The 19,536-nt window shown below is 39.4% G+C and overlaps 1 protein-coding gene across 6 annotated transcripts in view; it reads right to left on the bottom strand.

Moving 5' to 3' along the window:
• The window catches only part of ERC1 (ELKS/RAB6-interacting/CAST family member 1), a 540,835-nt gene that overhangs the window by 388,357 nt on the left and 132,942 nt on the right, over positions 1-19,536 (bottom strand). For all 6 annotated transcript variants that reach the window (XM_030938664.1, XM_010363554.2, XM_010363555.2 and 3 more), the window contains one exon: positions 5,120-5,287. In XM_030938664.1, the coding sequence (XP_030794524.1) occupies positions 5,120-5,287 (168 nt within the window). The remainder of the gene's footprint in view (positions 1-5,119; positions 5,288-19,536) is intronic.

The raw sequence follows: 19,536 nt of genomic DNA, 5'->3' as shown, positions 1-19,536 counted from the left end.
AGAAGCACAATGGGGGAAAAATATACAATATACAATGATCAAGTGAGATCATGAGGAGTGACAGCATGAGAAGTGAAAAACGTTTTGAAACTACTAAGTCTATTACTTGAAAATATTACTATTGAAAGATCAAAACGAACACAAACAAAATAAAACAAAACTCAGATGATCATCTCAATAGGCCCCAAAAAAGCAGTTAACAAAATCCCAGCATCCCTTTATGATTAAAACCCTCAGCAAAATTGGCACACAAGGGACATATCCTAAGCCATCTATGACAAAGCCACAGCCAACATTGTGCAGAACGGGGAAAAGTTGAAAGCATTTCCCCTGAGAACTGGAACAAGATAAGGATGCCCACTTTCACCACTTCTACTCAACGTAGTACTAGAATTCCTCGCCAGAGCAATCAAACAAGAGAAAGAAATCAAGTACATCCAAATCGGAAAAGAGGAAGTCGAACTATCATTGCTCGCTGATGATAAGGTCATATACCTAGAAAGGCCTAAAGACTCATCCAAAAGCTCCTAGATCTGATAAACGAATTCAGTAAAGTTTCAGGATACAAAATTAATGTACACAAATCAGCAGCACTACTATACACCAATAGCGACCAAGCTGAGAATCAAATCAACTCAATCGTTTTTACAGTAACTGCAAAAAACAGTAAAATACCTAAACAAGGAAGGGAAAGACCTCTACAAGAAAAACTACAAAACTACTGAAAGAAATCACAGATGACACAAATAAATGGAAACACATCCCATGCTCATAGATGCACAGAATCAATACTGTGAAAATGACCACACTGCCAAAAGCAATCTATACACTCAATGAAATTGCCATCAAAATACCATCATCATTCTTCACAGAACTAGAAAAAACATTCCTAAAATTCATATGGAACCAAAAAAGAGCCTGCACAGCCAAGGCAAGACTAAGCAATAAGAACAAATGTGGAGGCATCACATTACCCAACTTCAAACTATACAAGGCTATAGTCGCCAAAACCAGTCATGGTACTGGTGTAAACATAGGCACATAGACCAATGGAACAGAAGAGAGAACCCAGAAATGAAGCCAGATACTTACAGTCAACTGATCTTCCACAAAGCAAACAAAAACATAAAGCAGGGAAAGGACACCCTATTCAACAAATGGTGCTGGGATAACTGGCAAGCCACATGTGAAAAATGAAACTGGATCTTCATCTCTCACCTTATACAAAAATCAACTCAAGGTGGATCAAAGGCTTAAATCTAAGACTTGAAACCATAAAAATTCTAGAAGATAACACTGGAAAAACTCTTCTAGACATTGGCTTAGGCAAAAACTTCACAAACAACAATCCAAAAACAAATGCAACAAAAAGATAAACAGATGGGACTTAATTAAACTAAAAAGTTTCTGCACGGCAAAAGAAATAATCAGAAGAGTAAACAGACAACCTACAGAATGGGAGAAAATATTCACAAACTATGCATCTGATAAAGGACTAATATCCAGAATCTACAAGGAATTCAAATCATCAAATAAAAAACAAATAAATCAAAGAGTGGGCTAAGGACATGAATAGACAATTCTCAAAAGGAGATGTACAAATGGCTAACAAACATATTAAAGCTCAACAACGGCCAAGTGTGGTGGCTCACACCTGTAATCCCAGCACTCTGGGAGGCCAAGGAGGGCAGATCGCCTGAGGTCAGGAGTTCGAGACCAGCCTGGCCAACATGGTGAAACCCTGTCTTGACTAAAAATGCAAAAATTAGCAGGATGTGGTGGCAGATACCTGTAATCCCAGCTACTCAGGAGGCTGAAGTAGGAGAACTGCTTGAACCCAGGAGACGCAGGTTGCAGTGAGCCGAGACTGTGCCACCGCACTCCAGCCTGGGCAACAGAACGAGATTCCATCTCAAAAAAAAAAAGCTCAACATCACTAATTATTACGGAAATGCAAATCAAAACCACAATGTGATATTTAAAAATCAAAAACTAATAGATAGTGGCATGGATGTGGTGAAAAGGGAACACTTTTACACTGCTGGTGGGAATGTAAACTAGTACAACCACTATGGAAAACAGTGTGGAGATTCCTTAAAGAACGAACAGTAGATCTACCATTGATCCAGCAATCCCACCACTGGCATCGACCCAGAGGAAAAGAAGGCATTGTACGAAAAAGACACTTGCACAGGCATGTTTATAGTAGCACAATTCACAATTCCTAAAAATACGGAACCAGCCCAAATGCCCATCAATCAACAAGTGGATAAAGAAAATGTGGTGTATATATATACATATATACACCACAAAATTCTACCCAGCCATAAAAAGGAACGAAATAATAGCATTCGCAACAATCTGGATGGAGTCAGAGACCATTATTCTAAGTGAAGTAGCTCACGAATGGAAAACCAAACATTGCATATTCTCACTTACAAGTGGGAACTAAGCTTTGAGGATGCAAAGGCATAAGAAAGATACAATGGACTGTGGGGAGTCAAGGGGACGTGGGAGTGGGTGAGGGATGAAAGACTACACATGGGGTACGGTGTCCACTGTTCAGGTGATGGGTGCACCAAAATCTCAGAAACCACCACTGAAGAACTTATCCATGTAACCAGATACTGCCTGTTCTCCAAAAACTATTGAAACAAAAAATAACAATAAAAAAATTTTTAAGTTTTAACTCATTTTATTTAGATCGATACTTTCTTGATGTTTCTATCAATTCTAACACAAAAGCAAGCACTGTACTTTAGTGGGAGAGAACTAACAGCATTCTCATGCAGATCAGGTATAATGTGAAGATGTCCACGACCATGCAGTGTGGTTTCATGTGCACTGGTACGCATCCGTAGAAAAGAAAGAAAATGGGGACATACATTAAAATTGAACACTGGAAAATAAGCGTTGTTTAGAGGAAAAGCCAAAAGAATAAACTAAAAAAAAAAGAAAAAAAAAAATCCAAACCTTTAAGAGAATTCAGTATGATGACTAAGTACAAAACTGATATACAGAAATCACAAGCCTTCATGTGTACCAAAAAACAAGCAGTTAGAAGATATAATGAAAACTGTAACACTTTGTAACAAAAAGAAAACCTAGGAATAAGCTGAATAAATGTATAAAATCTATATGAAGGAAACATTAAAACATTTCTGAGAAACAAAAATGAATTCATGGTAAGATATACCCTACTCTTGTCAATTTTCCATAAATTAGTAACTACAAATTTTATGTAATCCCAATAAAAAACACAACAGAAAGAATTAAAGGCAGGAGATGATAAAAGCTGACTCTAAATTTCAAATAGAAAAACAGCCAAGAAAAAAAAAGCTAGGGCACTTCTGAAAAAGAAAAGTACCTTGGAAGGAATTAGCTATTAACATGTATCACAAAAACACAAAAATGAAAGCAATGTTAATGGATACTTAGATCAATATCACTATAAAATAAGAAACATTCTAAAATATAACTTTTGTAATATGTCACAAAATCCAGAAGTCTTAAAACATTCACTTTAAGATGTCTGAACACACACACACACACACACACACACACACACACAAGTCAAAAGTCAAACAGAGCTAGGAGCAGTGGTCTTGGGAGGCTGAGATGGGAAGATGGCTTGGGGCCAGGAGTTTGAGACCAGCCTGGACGACATCTTTCTTTAAAAAAAAAAAAAAAAAGCGCAGGGGCTGGGTGCAGTGGTTCACACCTGTAATCCCAGTACTTTGGGAGGCCAAGGTGGGTGGCTCCCCTGAGGCCACGGAATTCAAACCCAGCCTGGCCAACATGGTGGTAAAACCCCATCTCTACTAAAAATACAAAAAATTAACCAGATGTGGTGGTGGGCACCTGTAGTCCCAGCGACTTGGGAGGCTGAGGCAGGGGAATCACTTGAACCCAGGAGGCAGAGGTTGCACTGAGCCGAGATCGTGTGTTGTCACTGCACTCCAGTCTGGGTGACAAAGCGAGACTCATCTCAATAAATAAGCCAAACAGGAAGAAATGTTTAGAACTCACATCAGACAAAAGAGCTAATGTTTAAACTGGGAAGCAATTTCTAGAAATCAACTTTTAAGAAAGCAGAAAAGAACTCAAAATAAAAATGGGTAAAGCATATAATCAAGTAACAGGAAATACAAAGGATTTTAAATATAAAAATATGTTCAACTTTACTTATAATGAAAGAACTGCAACTACAATGACAGTGTTTTCTCACCTATTAGATTGCCAAAAAGTAAAAAAGTCTTTTAACACACTCTGTAGACAACTATGCGGGAATATACCGCTTTCATCACTGATAGTAGAAATGAAACTTGGTACAATCTCTTTAAAGCTACTTGGCAAAATCCATCAAAATTATAAATGCATATCCTTTCACTCAGCAGTTCAACTTCAAGGACTTTATCCTAGAAATATACTTGACTTGACATATGTATAAACTAAATATGTACGTTTTTTACTATAGAATCATTTTATGTAAAGGAAGAAATTTTTAGCAAAATATATGTCCATCAGTAGAAATTTTGGTAATTATAGTACATCCATACAATGTTATTTGTAACAACAATGAAGAAACCCTTGGAAAGAATACCAAAATATATTAACCGAAAAAAGGAGAAAGAACAAGCGGCAAGGAACAGTAAGATTTGTACTGAAATACACAAACACACTTTTTTTGCTCATATATGAACGACATGTTTGTCTGGATGCCCCTGGTCTGGGCTTAAAATTGTCATCTTATTAAACACATAAATGAAGTTGTACCATCCCAAGTCCATGCACTGAACCAATTTAGTACAGTTTCAATAAAAGACAGAAAGGGAAAAAGAATGTCAGTTCAAACACTTTGGCAATTTACAAGGCACTTTTGAGAAACAGCATGAAAAGCACTACTGGAAGATACTAACCGTGTTTAAATTTTTTAAAACTGAATATGTACAGCAGTCTTAACAATCTACCTACTGCAGCAACAGTTCCAAATTACTAATCACAAAAATATAAACTGAAGAATGAGCAAGAAACTCTGACAGCATTTAGATATAACTTAGTGGTAGGAGTGAGGACGTATGAGGAATGGGCCACTGAACTCAGAAGACCTGCACCTTACCTTCTTCTGAAGAACATTAACCTTCCGCTCCTTCACATCCAACATGTCCTTGAGGTCGTGTATCTCTCCAGCTTGTGTCCCCTTCTCTTCGGCCATATCCTGAATCTGTTTTGTCTTTTTATTCAACATGGTTTCCTTCTCTTCCAAACGCAACCGGAGAGCATCCACCTAAGAATGTAAGAGTTTTACAAGTGATGAATTAAAAAGAAAAGAATGTAATTCCTTTCAAATAGATACGTTATAAAGGTTATAAAGAGGTTGAGTTTTGTTACTTTATAAAAGTAAGTATCATCTACATCTATGTTTCTCTGGATTCAGAGTCCAGCGTGCTCACCATTACACAACGGAACCTCTACGACTATGTTTCTGAAACTTCATGTGCATGAGAATCATCTGGAGGCCTAAATCAAGTCCGTCGTTTCTGATTCAACAGCGTTGGGGTTCAAAATGAGTATTTCTAACAAGTTTCCAAATGAAGCTACACTGCTTTAGAAAATCTAAAACTAGGAAAAGGGAAAAAAAGCATCACCAAGCATAACACTGGCTATCTCAGATAATACAATCTAGCCATAGGCTATGAAGCGTTTATGAAAAACAACCCCATAATGCACTTAGATATCCATACAAAGCAAAAGCAAAGGTCTACTTTTGGATGGCAAGACTAACCAGCAAAAAAGTTTGGTAACTAGTTACCTTTATCCCTGAAGTTTAATGCCTTTCATTAGATATAACTTTAAAATAACAAGAAATCTAATGACATTTATTTTAAAATCCATTCACAGAAAATTTTATTAACCTTTTAGCACCCCAAACATATTCGCACACCAAATTTGCTTTTTGCTTTTCCACCCAAGGATTAATAACAAATAGTTAAACATTTGATTACAGGAAAAGAAGGAAGTGGATTTCTTTTATCTAAGATTCAGGGCTGTTCAACAGGAAAATAGTGAGTCATATTTTCAAGCCGAAAATTGTTAATAAGCTGTTTTACATTCTTTTCTCATTATTGTCATTTCAAACATATAATCCATACAAAAAACTATTAATGAACTATTTTATATTTTTTCATACTAACTCTGATAGTTAATGTATATTTCACCTTTCTATCACATCTCAATTTGGGCTAGCCACATTGCAAGTACTTAATAGCCACAAATGGCTGGTGGCTACCACAGAGAACAGTGCAAATCTAAGAAATCAAGTATGGTTTTACGGTCTCTCATCTTTAACTTGTCTTATCTTATTTTTCCTATCTGAACGTGGATTAAACCACAAAGAAAATATGAATAATGTTTCATATTTAGGGTACATCAAAGCACTCAGGAAGATCTAATACAGGTTGACCATCCCAATATCTGAAAATCCAAAATCCAAAATGCTCCCAACTCCAGAACTTTTTCAGCACTGACGTGACACTTAAAGGAAATGTTCAATGGAACATTTTGGATTTTTGGATTAGGAATGCTCAACCAGTAAGCATAAGTGTAAGGCAAATATTCCCAAACTCAAACTCTGAAACACTTCTAGTCCCATGCATTTTAGGTAAGGGTGTAGTGTATCTAAACAATGTGTAGTGTATCTAAACTACAAGGTATCTGAGAACCAATACTGTGTGTATGGTGGTACTTCCTGCTCAGTTAAGGAGTATGGAAAATTTCTTAACAAGACTTAAGTCTCACTGGAGATTGCTCTAATAAGTACTTGCTACTACTGTAAGTACTTACAAATTATGTTGGACCATACTGGAAAGGAAAAAACATGTAGATAAGCCATATTTCACTCTGCTAAACTACATTTCTACCAACTACTTCTTTTATTTTTGTTTTTATTTTTGAGACGGAGTCTTGCTCTCTTGCCCAGGCTGGAGTACAGTGGTGCAATCTCAGCTCACTGCAAGCTCCGCCTCCCGGGTTCATGCCATTCTCCTGCCTCAGCCTCCTGAGTAGCTAGGACTACAGGCGCCCGCCACCTCGCCCGGCTAATTTTTTGTATTTTTAGTAGAGACAGGGTTTCACCATGTTAGCCAGGATGGTCTCGATCTGCTGACCTCGTGATCTAACTGCCTTGGCCTCCCAAAGTGCTGGGATTACAGGAGTGAGCCACCGCACCCAGCCTCTACCAACTACTTCTATGCAACCAGTCTCACCAAGTCAGAAAGTAAAGAACAATCATTCGAGCTCCCATTTGTAGTTATTCACCACAAGTTCCACCATGCTCCTTCAAAAGACTCCTTCATCTGTAATTTACCTCTATTCTACTTTAACAAATATACATAGTTAATCTAATTATAATCTGGAAAGATCTACCTGAGAACTTTCAAACTCTTAAAAAATCTTTTTCTGAATCACAAACACTATTCTTTTCTTTCTCTTACACCTACTAAATCTACTCTTTGTCCACAGCATTACCTCTGATCTATCACACCTTCTTGTTCTGTCATTCGTCTCTATTCTGTTTTTTGTTTTGTTTTGTTTTCGTCCCAGCTTAAGCAATGATTTCAGTCTCATATCAACTCCTTAAAAAAAGAAAATCATACCTGTTTTACTTTACTACTTTATTTCTGAATGAAACAGTCTTCTGGGCCTTCCTGCACGTGTTCATGTGTATTTTTGTCACCATATACAGTAATCCCCCCTTATCATCCAGGAATATAATCCAAGACCCCCAGTGGGTGCCTGAAACCACGGACAGTATCAAACGCTACACACACTCTGTTTTTCCTCCATATACATACCTATTACATAATAAAATTTAATTTACAAATTAGTCACGGTAAGAGATTAACAACAATAACTAGTAACAAAATAGAACAATTTTAACCGTATGCCAGCATCATTACTCTTGTGCTTTGGGGTCATTATTAAATAAAATAAGGGTTATGTGAACACAAGCACTGAGATACTGCAACAGTCGATCTAATAACCGAGACAGCTACTAAGTGACTAAGGGGCAGGTAGTACGGACACATGGATACACTGGACACAAGGAAGATTCCCCTCCAGGGTGGAATAGAGCGGAATGGCACAAGATTTCATCACACCACTTAGAAAAAAAGCATAAAATTAAAATCTGTAAGCTGCTCCTTTCTGGAATTTTCCATTTAATATTTTCAGGCCACAATTGACCACAGGTAACAGAAACCAAGGAAAGCACAAAAGCAGTGAAGGGAGGACCACTGTATATACATTAAAATCCTCACAGTTCTCAGGTATCATATTTTCTTCCCTTGCATTCTCCCTGTGGAAAAGTTTACACTTTCTCATGGCAATGTGGGAAACTGGGCCTTAGAGAAGAAAGCAGGCCCAAGATCTCACAGCTACCATAGAGCAGAGATTTAAGATTAAGTGGTCTTGCCTCCAGATCCCACACTCTTAACCACTAATTTCCTAATACCACCCTAACCCACAGGATCCCAGCTGGGAATTCGAGGCCCTCCATGGTCAGACGGTCCCAATGTACCCGCACTGCCTAACCTTTGCCATATGCCTCTTTGCCCCACTTCCAGGGGCTCTCTGTTCCAGCAGTACTGCCATTCTCTGAATAAACACCATCTTTTCTTGTCATTGCTCATTTTGTCCTATGCTTGTAATATCCTTAACCCCTACCACTTACAAACAATTCTGCCTCTTGAACACATCTTTCAAGACCCTCTTCCTATGCTGCCATTTTAATAAATATGTTCCAATCCCCCAACAGACAAGTACTGTCACCCTCATCCTTTCCCAGGGTATTTTGTTATATAATTTAACACTTTTTTTCTTCTTATAGAACTTAATAACATTATCATACAGAACTTACCAATATTTCTATATATATATATATTTTTTTTTTGAGACAGAGTCTTGCTCTGTCACCCAGGCTGGAGTTCAGTGGTGCAATCTCGGCTCACTGCAACCTCTGCCTCCCGGGTTCAAGCGATTCTCCTGCCTCAGCCTCCTGGTAGCTGGGATTACAGGTGCATGCCACCACGCTCAGCTAATTTTTTGTGTGTTTTTAGTAGAGATGGGGTTTCACCGTGTTGGCCAGGCTGGTCTCGAACTCCTGACCTCAGATGATCCACTTGCCTTGGCCTCTCAAAGTGCTGGGATTACAGGCATGAGCCATCACACCTGGCCCATATTTTGCTCACCCTTTTATCCTCAGTAATCCTATCTCACTTAAAACATATAGCACTGTAAAGTAGCTAACATTTTAGTAGCTAACATCTCCCTATTTTAAAAGATGATAAAATTGTGACTCAGAGGAGTTAAATAGTTTACCTCATATTATATTATAGAACTGGTGAGTAGAAGGACTATGGCCGGGCGTGGTGGCTCACATCTGTAATCTCAGCACTTTGGGAAGCCAGGATGGGCAGATCACCAGGTCAGAAGATCGAGACCATCCCGGCCAACATGGTGAAAGCCCATCTCTACTAAAAATATAAAAATTAGCTGGACATGGTGGCACATGCCTATAATCCAAGTTACTCGGGAGGCTGAGGCAGAAGAATTGCTTGAACCAGGAAGTCGGGGGTTGTGGCGAGCTGAGATCGTGCCACTGGACTCCAGCCTGGCAATGGAGTGAGATTCCGTCTCAAAAAAGAAAAAGAAAAAAGAAAAAGAAAAAAGAACGGGGTGAGTAGAAGAACTGGAACTCAAAGACTAGATATGACATCAAAGATTATAATCTGTTATGACATACCAAAAAATACCAGCATAAAGGAACACAGGTGAACACAGGCAGGCAGGGAAATCTCTCCTATGAACAGTATGTCAAAAGAGTCAGAAAAGTTTTCTAAAAGAATAAATGTCTGCATTGATTTTTGAATGATGACTAGAACATCACTAGACACAAAATGGAAGGCAGAGAGAAATGCATAGATATCTAGGAAGAGGAAAGAGAATATTTAAAAATCTAGAAACATGAAACAGCATGATATACTTATAAATTCATTTGGTATTGCTTAGCATAAAGTAACAAAAGAAGGACAAGAGACAAGCCTGAAAAGATAGATCATATCCTTGCCTGCCAAAATAAGACGGTTAAATTTTATCCTACTTGCAAATGGGAGACAGTGAAGATTTTTAAGCAAGAGAAAGTCATGGTATTTGTATATCGGAAAGATTATATTGGGCTGGTTACTGGAGACACAAAGATAACTAAGATACTCCGTCTTCTGCAGAAGTTACAACCTAATGGAGAAGAATGTTGCCAAAATAGATCACATAAATGTATTATAGAAAGTGTTGCAACAGAAGTGTAGAGAATATTTTCTTAAAGTACAGAAAAGCACTCAGTTTGCTTGGAGATACCTCAAAGCAGGTAAAGATGAGCAGAAGATGGCTGGTGAGGAAGATAAATGGAAGAACCTTTGAGCAGAGATCACAAGTAATGAAGATTAGAAAGGATGTTAACTTCTCAGAGAGCTATGAATACAGAATTGTCAAAGCATAGAATAGGTGGTAAGTTATGTGAGGTGCAGCAGAAGACAAGGCCTTAGCCATGGAAAGCATTAGTGTCATGTCTAGGAGCTTGACTTTTATTGGTTGTATGAAAGGGATAAAACAGAGAAAAGTCAAAGATGGGTTCCCAGGTTTCTGATGAAGAAGACTAAATGGGTCTTGGCTTTGAGAGAGAGTAAGAATCTTATTTTTGGTGTGTTATTTCTGACATGACATATATCTTAACAGCCTCCCTGATAATACCTGAAATGTTTTGATAATAACCTGAAAATATCTGATAATCACCTGAATATGAGCTAGAAATCCAGAAAAACCTGTTTTACTTTCTTTTTTTTTTTTTTTTTTTTTTTTTTGAGACGGAGTCTTGCTCTGCCGCCCAGGCTGGATTGCAGTGGCCGGCTCTCAGCTCACTGCAAGCTCCGCCTCCCAGGTTCAAGCCATTCTCCTGTCTCAGCCTCCCGAGTAGCTGGGACTACAGGCGCCCGCCTCGTCGCCTGGCTAGTTTTTTGTATTTTTTAGTAGAGACGGGGTTTCACCATATTAGCCAGGATGGTCTCGATCTCCTGACCTCGTGATCCGCCCGTCTCGGCCTCCCAAAGTGCTGGGATTACAGGCTTGAGCCACCGCGCCCGGCCTCTTTCTTAGGACTAACCTAACAAAGTACCACAAACCAGGTGGCTTTAAACAGCAGATTTTTTCTTCTCTCTCAAAGTTCTGGAGTTCAGAAGTCTGACATAAAGGTGTCCGCAGGGCCTTGCTCTCTCTGAGGGCTCTAAGAAAGAACACTTCCTTGTCTCTTGCTGTCTTCTGGTGGCTCCTGGCTCCTTGTCTTGTAGACGATGCATCACCCCAATCTCTGCTTCCACCTTCACTTCACCCTCTTCTTCGTATCTTTGTATGTCCTCTCTCTTCTATAAGGACACCAGTCATTGGATTTAGAGCCCACCCCATCATGATCTTATCTCAAACCTTAACTAATTACAGCTTCAAAGACCCTATTTCCAAATATGGTCACATTCTGAGTACCAGGTAGACACAGATTTATGGAGGATACTATTCAACCCATCACACCTACTGCTACGAAACACCCAGAAATGCTAGGTAAAGCACAACAAACTTCTTTTCAAATTCACAGATCAGCATGCATATGCACATACACAAAAGTGTACACATAGAGAAAGAGACAAAATCACGAAAATGTTGGAAACAGAGACTGAAGCCCAAGTGGTACGCTGATAACAGAAGTGACGCCTGTCCTGCTTTTTCATTTACTTGTTTCTGTGACCTAGAGGACTGAGTTTGGAAGATGCCTCTGGTAACAGAAAATAAGATATTAGGGCAATACAAAGGTGAGGGTGGAACAGAAAGCAAAATCCCAAGCCCCCTTTGGGCAAGTGCCCGGCTCTAGAGGAGTCTCAGGCACCCAGACGTTCTGAATGTTCCCTTACGTTACCATTCTCAGACCCTCTGCTCTCAGGACTCCTCGGCACTCTTAAAAATTACTGAGGACTGGCAGGGCACGGTGGCTGATGCCTGTAATCCCAGCACTTTGGAAGACCAAGGCGGCCGGATCACCAGAGGTCGGGAGTTCGAGACCAGCCTGACCAACAGAGAGAAACCCCGTCTCTACTAAAAATACAAAATTAGTCAGGCGTGGTGGCGCATGCCTGTAATCCCAGCTACTCAGGAGGCTGAGGCAGGAGAATCGTTTGAACCCGGGAGGCAGAGGTTGCAGTGAGCTGAGATCACGCCATTGCATTCCGGCCTGGGCAACAAGAGCAAAACAAAGCCTCAAAAAAAAAAAAAAATTACTGAGGACCCCCAATTACTGAGTTTTTCTTTATGTGAGTTATATCTATCAATATTTGCTATACTCAAAATTAGGGCCAGGTGTGGTGGCTCACACCTGTAATCCCAACACTTTGGGAGGCTGAGGCAGAAGGATCACTTCAGGCCAAAAGTTCGAGACCTCCCTGGGCAACATAGCAAGACACCATCTCTACAAAAAAAATTTTTTTAAATTAGCCAAGCATGGTGGCACACGCCTACAGTTCTAGCTACTCAGGAGGCTGAAGCAGGAAGATCGTTTGAGTCCAGGAGTTCAAGGCTGTAGTGAGCTATGATCACACCACTGTATTCCAGCCTCCATAGCAAAGCAAAACACTGTATCTTTAAAAAATATATATATTAGAAAAGCTTTTAAATAACAATAAGCTCATTATGTTAATCAAAGTAACATTTTAATTTCAAAAACCTGTATTTTCCCCCTAAAATAGTTAAGAAGAATATAATTGTTTTAAATTTTTGCAAATCTCTTTAATATCTGGCTTATAACCAAGCAGGGGGTGCACAAGGAGACTAGCTTTAGAATAAATGCAATTTTGGTATCATCTAACAAAGCTTAAATGAAAGACCCCAAAGAATGAAACTATTTCCAAGTATTTTACCCACATCACAAAACAAAGTTCTGTAATATTTACAGGAATACAAAATGCCTAGCACCCAACAAGGTAAAACTCACAATGCTTGGCATCCAATCCAAACTCACCAGACATGCAAAGAAGCAGAAAAACACAACTCATAATAAAGACAAAAAGTATTCAATGAAAACTGAAATCAGAAATAACACAGATTATGGTATGATCTCACTTACATTTGGAATCTAAAAATAGTTGAACTCAAAGGAACAGAATAGAATGGTGGTTACCAGGGGCTGGGGATAGGAACAGGGAGAGGAATGGGGAGATGCTGATCAAAGCGTACAAACCCTCAGGTACGAAATGAGTAAGTTCTGGGGATCTAATATACAGCAGCGTGTAATTAGTAATGTTGTATTATATAGCTGAAATTTGCTAAGAGAGTAAAAATCACAACACCCCACCACACAAACAAAAAAAGGTCCAAAAGGGCAGTGTCAGAACAGACTGAATATTGATTCCGTTAAAAGAAAAGGACTGCGGCCACAGAGTGAAGACCTTAGTGCAATATGAAATTCAACAACCAGGCTGCTCAAGATGCCAAAGAACCCACTGGCCCTTATCCGCTGGCACTCAGGCACAGCTCAAGCCAGGCCGTGTCGCTACTAACCCTATTTGACAGTATCAGATTTGGTTCCTATTGGCTGAACCCATGACAGGGCATCAGTGACGGTAAAGGCGCTTGCTGAATCTGGTGACCCTTCTACACAGTGAAGGAAGTCAAAGCCTTAGAAAAGCATACATGTCAGAAATTTGAAAAATAAATAAATCACATACTCATTTGTATCTAATTACTACACGTTAATCTGTATTTTGTATACTATACATTATTCTACCACTACCTCTAACCAAAAGCAAAAAACAAAGCAACTCATAAAAAAGAAAAAAAAAACGGCTGGGTGTGGTGGCTCATGCCTGTAATCCCAGCACTTTGGGAGGCCGAGGTGAGCGGATCACTTGAGGTCAGGAGTTCAAGACCAGCCTGGCCAACAATGTAAAATCCCATCTCTACTAAAAATACAAAAAAATGATTCAGGCGTGGTGGTGCATGCCTGTAGTCCCAGCTACTCGGGAGGCTGAAACAGGAGAATCACTTGAACCCAGGAGGCAGAGGTTGCAGTGAGCCAAGATTGTGCCACTGCACTCCAGCCTGGGCAACAAGAGCGAAACTCCGTCTCAATTAAAAAAAAAAAAAAAAAAAAGTATTTTATCCTACATCCCCTAAACACATAATTAAATTCTTACTATAAAGGCAAAACGCTAAGGTATTCAAACCTAAAGTCTCAAATCTAATTTTCCTGTCTCTCAGTTCTTCTAAGCATTAATTTCGGAAAAAGAAAAGCCCTTCCCTCTGCAGGCCATGGATCTGTATGTAGGAAAACATCCCTCATCACTTCTAAGTGTTTGTCATTCTGACGGTACCAATACCACATAAGACAACATTTGTGAGACCCCACATAGCTGCTTCTTTATGAAAGGTACCCAGAAACCCAAGCTGCGCTTCATACTGGATCCACGATTCAGTTAAGTGACCTGGAAACGTGTCAATGCTGACCTGACATAAATACCCTCATGGCACTAAGAGAGGGTCAAGTATGAATCGGTGACTGAAAAAGGTGAAGAATAAGAACTCTTGTTATAAACATATCAACCTTTAGCATAAGTGTGGCTGGAAACACAGGCTTTGATACCAAAAATATTTCATATTATAAACATTAGGCACAGAAACTGCCCAAGTCCATACCCCTAATTACTAAACGATCTTTTCTTTACTAAGTATTCAATTCAAATCACCTGTGTACACTTTTACTTAGTCTGCTTTTTCAGTGCAGTACAGAATTCAAATACGCTAGTCTGGAGATTTGAGATAAAAACCACCACACAAACCACTTTGCCACTACTAGACTAATTGCTCTGAATTCTACACTGATCTTGTGGTTTGGAGTGAACTAAATTTGTAGTATAATTTTGTGTGAGGTCCATATTTTACAAACCACAAAAAACGTATTCAGGAAAACTCCTCAAAGACCAGCAGGACACACAGTCATCACCCTAACACCAATCCTGGCAGGAGGAATCCAACCTGTTTATTCACATCGGTGGAGCTGGAGGAATGGCCTTCCACCCAACTTGCCAAGGCTGTCTGTGGCAAACAGGTCACGCCAACTTCAATAAAAACAGAAGCCTTTGTCCACAAGGTTTTCTCTACCAAGGGAAGTGAACAGAAAATGGCTGCACTACTGTTTTGGCCCTTTCACTTCTGATAAAAACAATTAATTCCGGCCGGGCGCGGTGGCTCACGCCTGTAATCCCAGCACTTTGGGAGGCCGAGGCGGGCGGATCACAAGGTCAGGAGATCGAGACCATCCTGGCTAACACGGTGAAACCCCATCTCTGCTAAAAATACAAAAAAAATTAGCCAAGCGAGGTGGCGGCGCCTGTAGTACCAGCTACTCGGGAGGCTGAGGCAGGAGAATGGCGAGAACCCAGGAGGCGGAGCTTGCAGTGAGCCGAGATCACGCCACTGCACTCCAGCCTGGGCGACAGAGCGAGACTCCATCTCAGAAAGAAAACAATTTAAGTCTCTCAACCTACCTTAACTTTCGTTTGTTTTAAATCAAGAAATAGATCTATCTAAAGGCACATTAGTAGTAACAATTAGTTGCATGGAAACGTGGCTTGTTTCCTATCACTCCTCTCTTGGCTTTGCCAACAAGACACTTTCCCTTTCGAACTCTGTGATCACACCTTTTCAGTGTTCTCCATCCTCTGTCATTTCCCCTCCTCATATCTCACTGCATGGAACCTCCTCTGGAGAAACTAACCCAATTCTACGGCTTTAACCACCATCTCCACAGCTTCCAAATCTTTATTCCTGGCCCCAAACTAGTTCTAAAAACCTGAAATTTTAATAATTTTTATTTAAACCACATCTTCCATTGATTCATTTAGAAAGAGACATTTTTAAGAACTTTTTAATGTATGTTAAATCTGACTGCTATCATATTTTCTACATTTTTCCTGTATTCTGCAGTATTTCATAATTTTTTTAAAGAGTTAAATAACTGAATTTAAACTCCCAACTTTAAAGCTGAGAAAAATCAAGGCCCAAACTAATTAAGTGACTTGCTCAAATCTACTCTAAATGGTATATCTTATGACTGCATTTCCCATTGTTCCCACCTAGATGGGAGGCTGAATGCTAGGTGAAGGGCACTGAGTCCCGGAACTGACAGCATTACAGACCAGACAGAAGTAAACCTTTTTAGAGCACTATTTCAACAAACTGCATTGAGCTCTGTTTGATGCCCCATACTTGACAAGAAGATGAAAAGCTCAGATATCAAAATAGTCAAGGTAGAAATGAGTCATTCCACAGTACACAGCTTAAAAAAAAAAAAAAAAAAAAAAGACTATACATTTCACAAATTTATATTCTGAAAAATTAATGTTGACACCTTCACTCACTTTCGTTTGAAAATTCATAGCAGACAAAGAAGACACAGTATTGGCTATACAAAGTATACTGCAATAAGTGGTATCAGGTACGCAGCCCCAAGAAACTCTTGGCCTCTGGAAACCTGATAAAGCATGGCAGTCAGCCAACCTACTGTGACCCCTTTAAGCCAACATATAATGTAACACTTCCTCATTCTGGTATCAGAACTAAGATCAACAAAGCCTTATAACTCTATGTGAAAACCCTCACAGAAAGGGAGAATTCCTTATAGCTTTCTCTATGTGAAAACCCTCCTGGGCTCAAGTGATCCTCCTGTCTCGGCCTTCTGAAGTGCTGGAATGACAGGCATGAGTCACTCTGCCCGGTCATTGCAGAGGTCTTTACGCTTTCTTACAATTTCTGTCTTCACACACCTTGAGCTTCATTTTCATTTTGCCACTGTTGAAATATATATTCCTTTATTTCATTCCTATGCTCTTGACAGGTAGAAACAATCTAGAGGCAGAATTCCACCTGCTCTATTATTTAGCAACATTATATCAACAAGAAGCAGCAACAGACAAGCTCTTCCTTTTGTGACCTTTCTCTGAAATTCTTCAGCTTTACTGAATAAACCTCAGCTGATTTGCGAGTTTTGGCTTTAAAGGCATTATTACTGTAAGGTCTATGCCATACTACTGTACTGATATTAGATTATTTTTTCCTGTTACATTAATGCCTTTTTGTGTCTTGTTTTTTTCTTGCATCTCATTCTTCCCTTCTTTCTAACATACATCTTTTAACAGTTCTTTCCATAGGGATCCTGGGCAGTCAACTCTCATTTGTATTAATCTGAAAGAAAAAGTCTTTCTTCTCTCTTTACTGAAGAGTAGTGAGAGTTCAGCTTGGTACAGAATTCTGAGTTGCCAATGTTTTTCACTAAACTTTAAAGATTTTACACTACCATATTCTCACTCCTGTTGTCGTAACTGAAAAGTCTGATGTTGGACTAATTGTTAATCCTTAGTAGGTAACGTATTTTTTCTCCCTAGCAGGTTGTTTGTTTCCTTTTTTAGAGACAGGGTCTCGCTCTACTGCCCAAACTGGAGTGCAGTGGCACAATCACAGCTCACTACTGCCCTGAAGCCCTTAGGCTCAAGGGATACCCTTGCCTCAGACTTCTGAGTAGCCAGGACTACATGTACACACCACCATGCCGGGTTACTTTTTTGTTGTTGTTGTTGTTATTGTTTGTGGAGACACGGTCTCACTATGTTGCCCACGCTGGTCTCAAACTCCTGGTCTCAAGTGATCCTCCTACCTTGACCTCCCAAAGTACTGGGATGACAGGTGTGAGCCACCATGCCCAGTCTACCCAGCAGTTTTTAAGATCAGGTTACCTATGGTTCCACTATGTTGTATGTAGGTGTAGATATTTTCCTGCTCAAGAATAATTTGTTCCTGAATTGCAGGATCCATTCCTATCACCAAAATCAGAAAAATTCTCAGCAATTCTCTCTTTTAAGATTGCCTCTTTATCCTCTCCTGAAACTCCTGCAGATACAAGTTGGGCTCAATTTCCATAGAGTTCTTTTTAATAATTTCTATCTCCCTATCTTTCCTATTGTTTGCTGGGTAATATCTCATCAGATCTATGTTCCAATTCACTAACTGGTCCTGCAGCTCTCTATAATCTGCAATTAAACGAATATACTGAGTTTTCCATTTTAGTTACTATATATTTCATGTCTAAAACCCTGTTTTGATATTTTATAACCCGGTTGGTTTTATACACAGTGCCTTTGTTTCTTTCCTCATGTTTTAAATAATTCCTTTATGCATTTATTAATTATAATAGCTAATATTTACTGAATGTTACTATATAGATACATTAACATTTAATTCTCACAACATTATGAGGTAAGGCTATTATTCTTCTCACAGATGAGAAAACTGAGGCAAAAAAGTATACACTCATACAGCAAGTGGCAGAGCCGAGATTCAAAGACACTAAACAGCTAGTGCTAGCTGGGCACGGTGCCTCACGCCTACAATCACAACACTAGTGGAGGCTGAGTCGGGAGGATCGCTTGAGCCCAGGAGCTGAAGACCAGCATGGGCAACATAAGGAGGTTCTGTCTCTATAAAAATTAAAAATTAAGGAAATAAAAATTAAATACCTAGTGCTACTTCAGCTTTTGCTCTCAATAGTCATGAAACAACATCCAACAAGTTACATCTGCTCATCCCTCTGGAGGGTGCTCCCATGCCTCCTACTCCATGCTCATCCCTCTGGAGGGTGCTCCCAGGCCTCCTAGTCCATCCTTCAATCATTTAACTTATATTCTCGCTCTATTATCCAACGTTCCCAAGGGTCTGATCACTCCGTTTGTTCTCACTCCCGTTATTGGTTCAGGGGAGATCACAATCCACAAGTGATGAACTAATGTGGAATTGTAAATTCATTCTAAGCAATGCTTTTATCTGTGGGAATCTACATGCACTAAGTTGAAAGAATGTCCCTTCAGAGCAGTTACGTCTATTGAAACTCAAACCTGCATGATGAGAGACCTTTCTCCACAAAATCAAAGCCCAAGGGAATCAGTCTCTCATATTGCCACTAATACTGGTAGGAGGAATTTTTTTCTTGTCCCACCTTTCTCAGGAGAGTACTAGATTTACGCAGAGGTCTTGGCTTCAGATCCCTATCTCATTTAGGAACAACGTCTAACTGCTCTCCACGCGTTATCGTTGATCCGTGTAAAGTTCTACTCTTGTTTCGTTTTACTATTTTTCCATTTATGTCCAATACCCATACCCTCCTTCAATATGCAGCTATTCTAATACGTTTTAATATGTTCCTGAATATGTATCTTAGAAACACAGAGGGTGATTTTTATATTCATACATGTTTTCAATTTATATTAATGCTGTATACCTCAACCTGTTTTTACTTTCAAAAAACAGGATGGATGCTGTTTTTTAAACAATATACTACTTGTATAACAAGTACTATAAAGTGAGCCAAGACCATGCCATTGCACTCAAGCCTGGGCA

The sequence above is a fragment of the Rhinopithecus roxellana genome, chromosome 10, assembly GCF_007565055.1.
Source record: "Rhinopithecus roxellana isolate Shanxi Qingling chromosome 10, ASM756505v1, whole genome shotgun sequence".
Taxonomy (NCBI): Eukaryota; Metazoa; Chordata; class Mammalia; order Primates; family Cercopithecidae; genus Rhinopithecus; species Rhinopithecus roxellana.
This window is presented reverse-complemented; position numbering and strand designations above follow the sequence as displayed.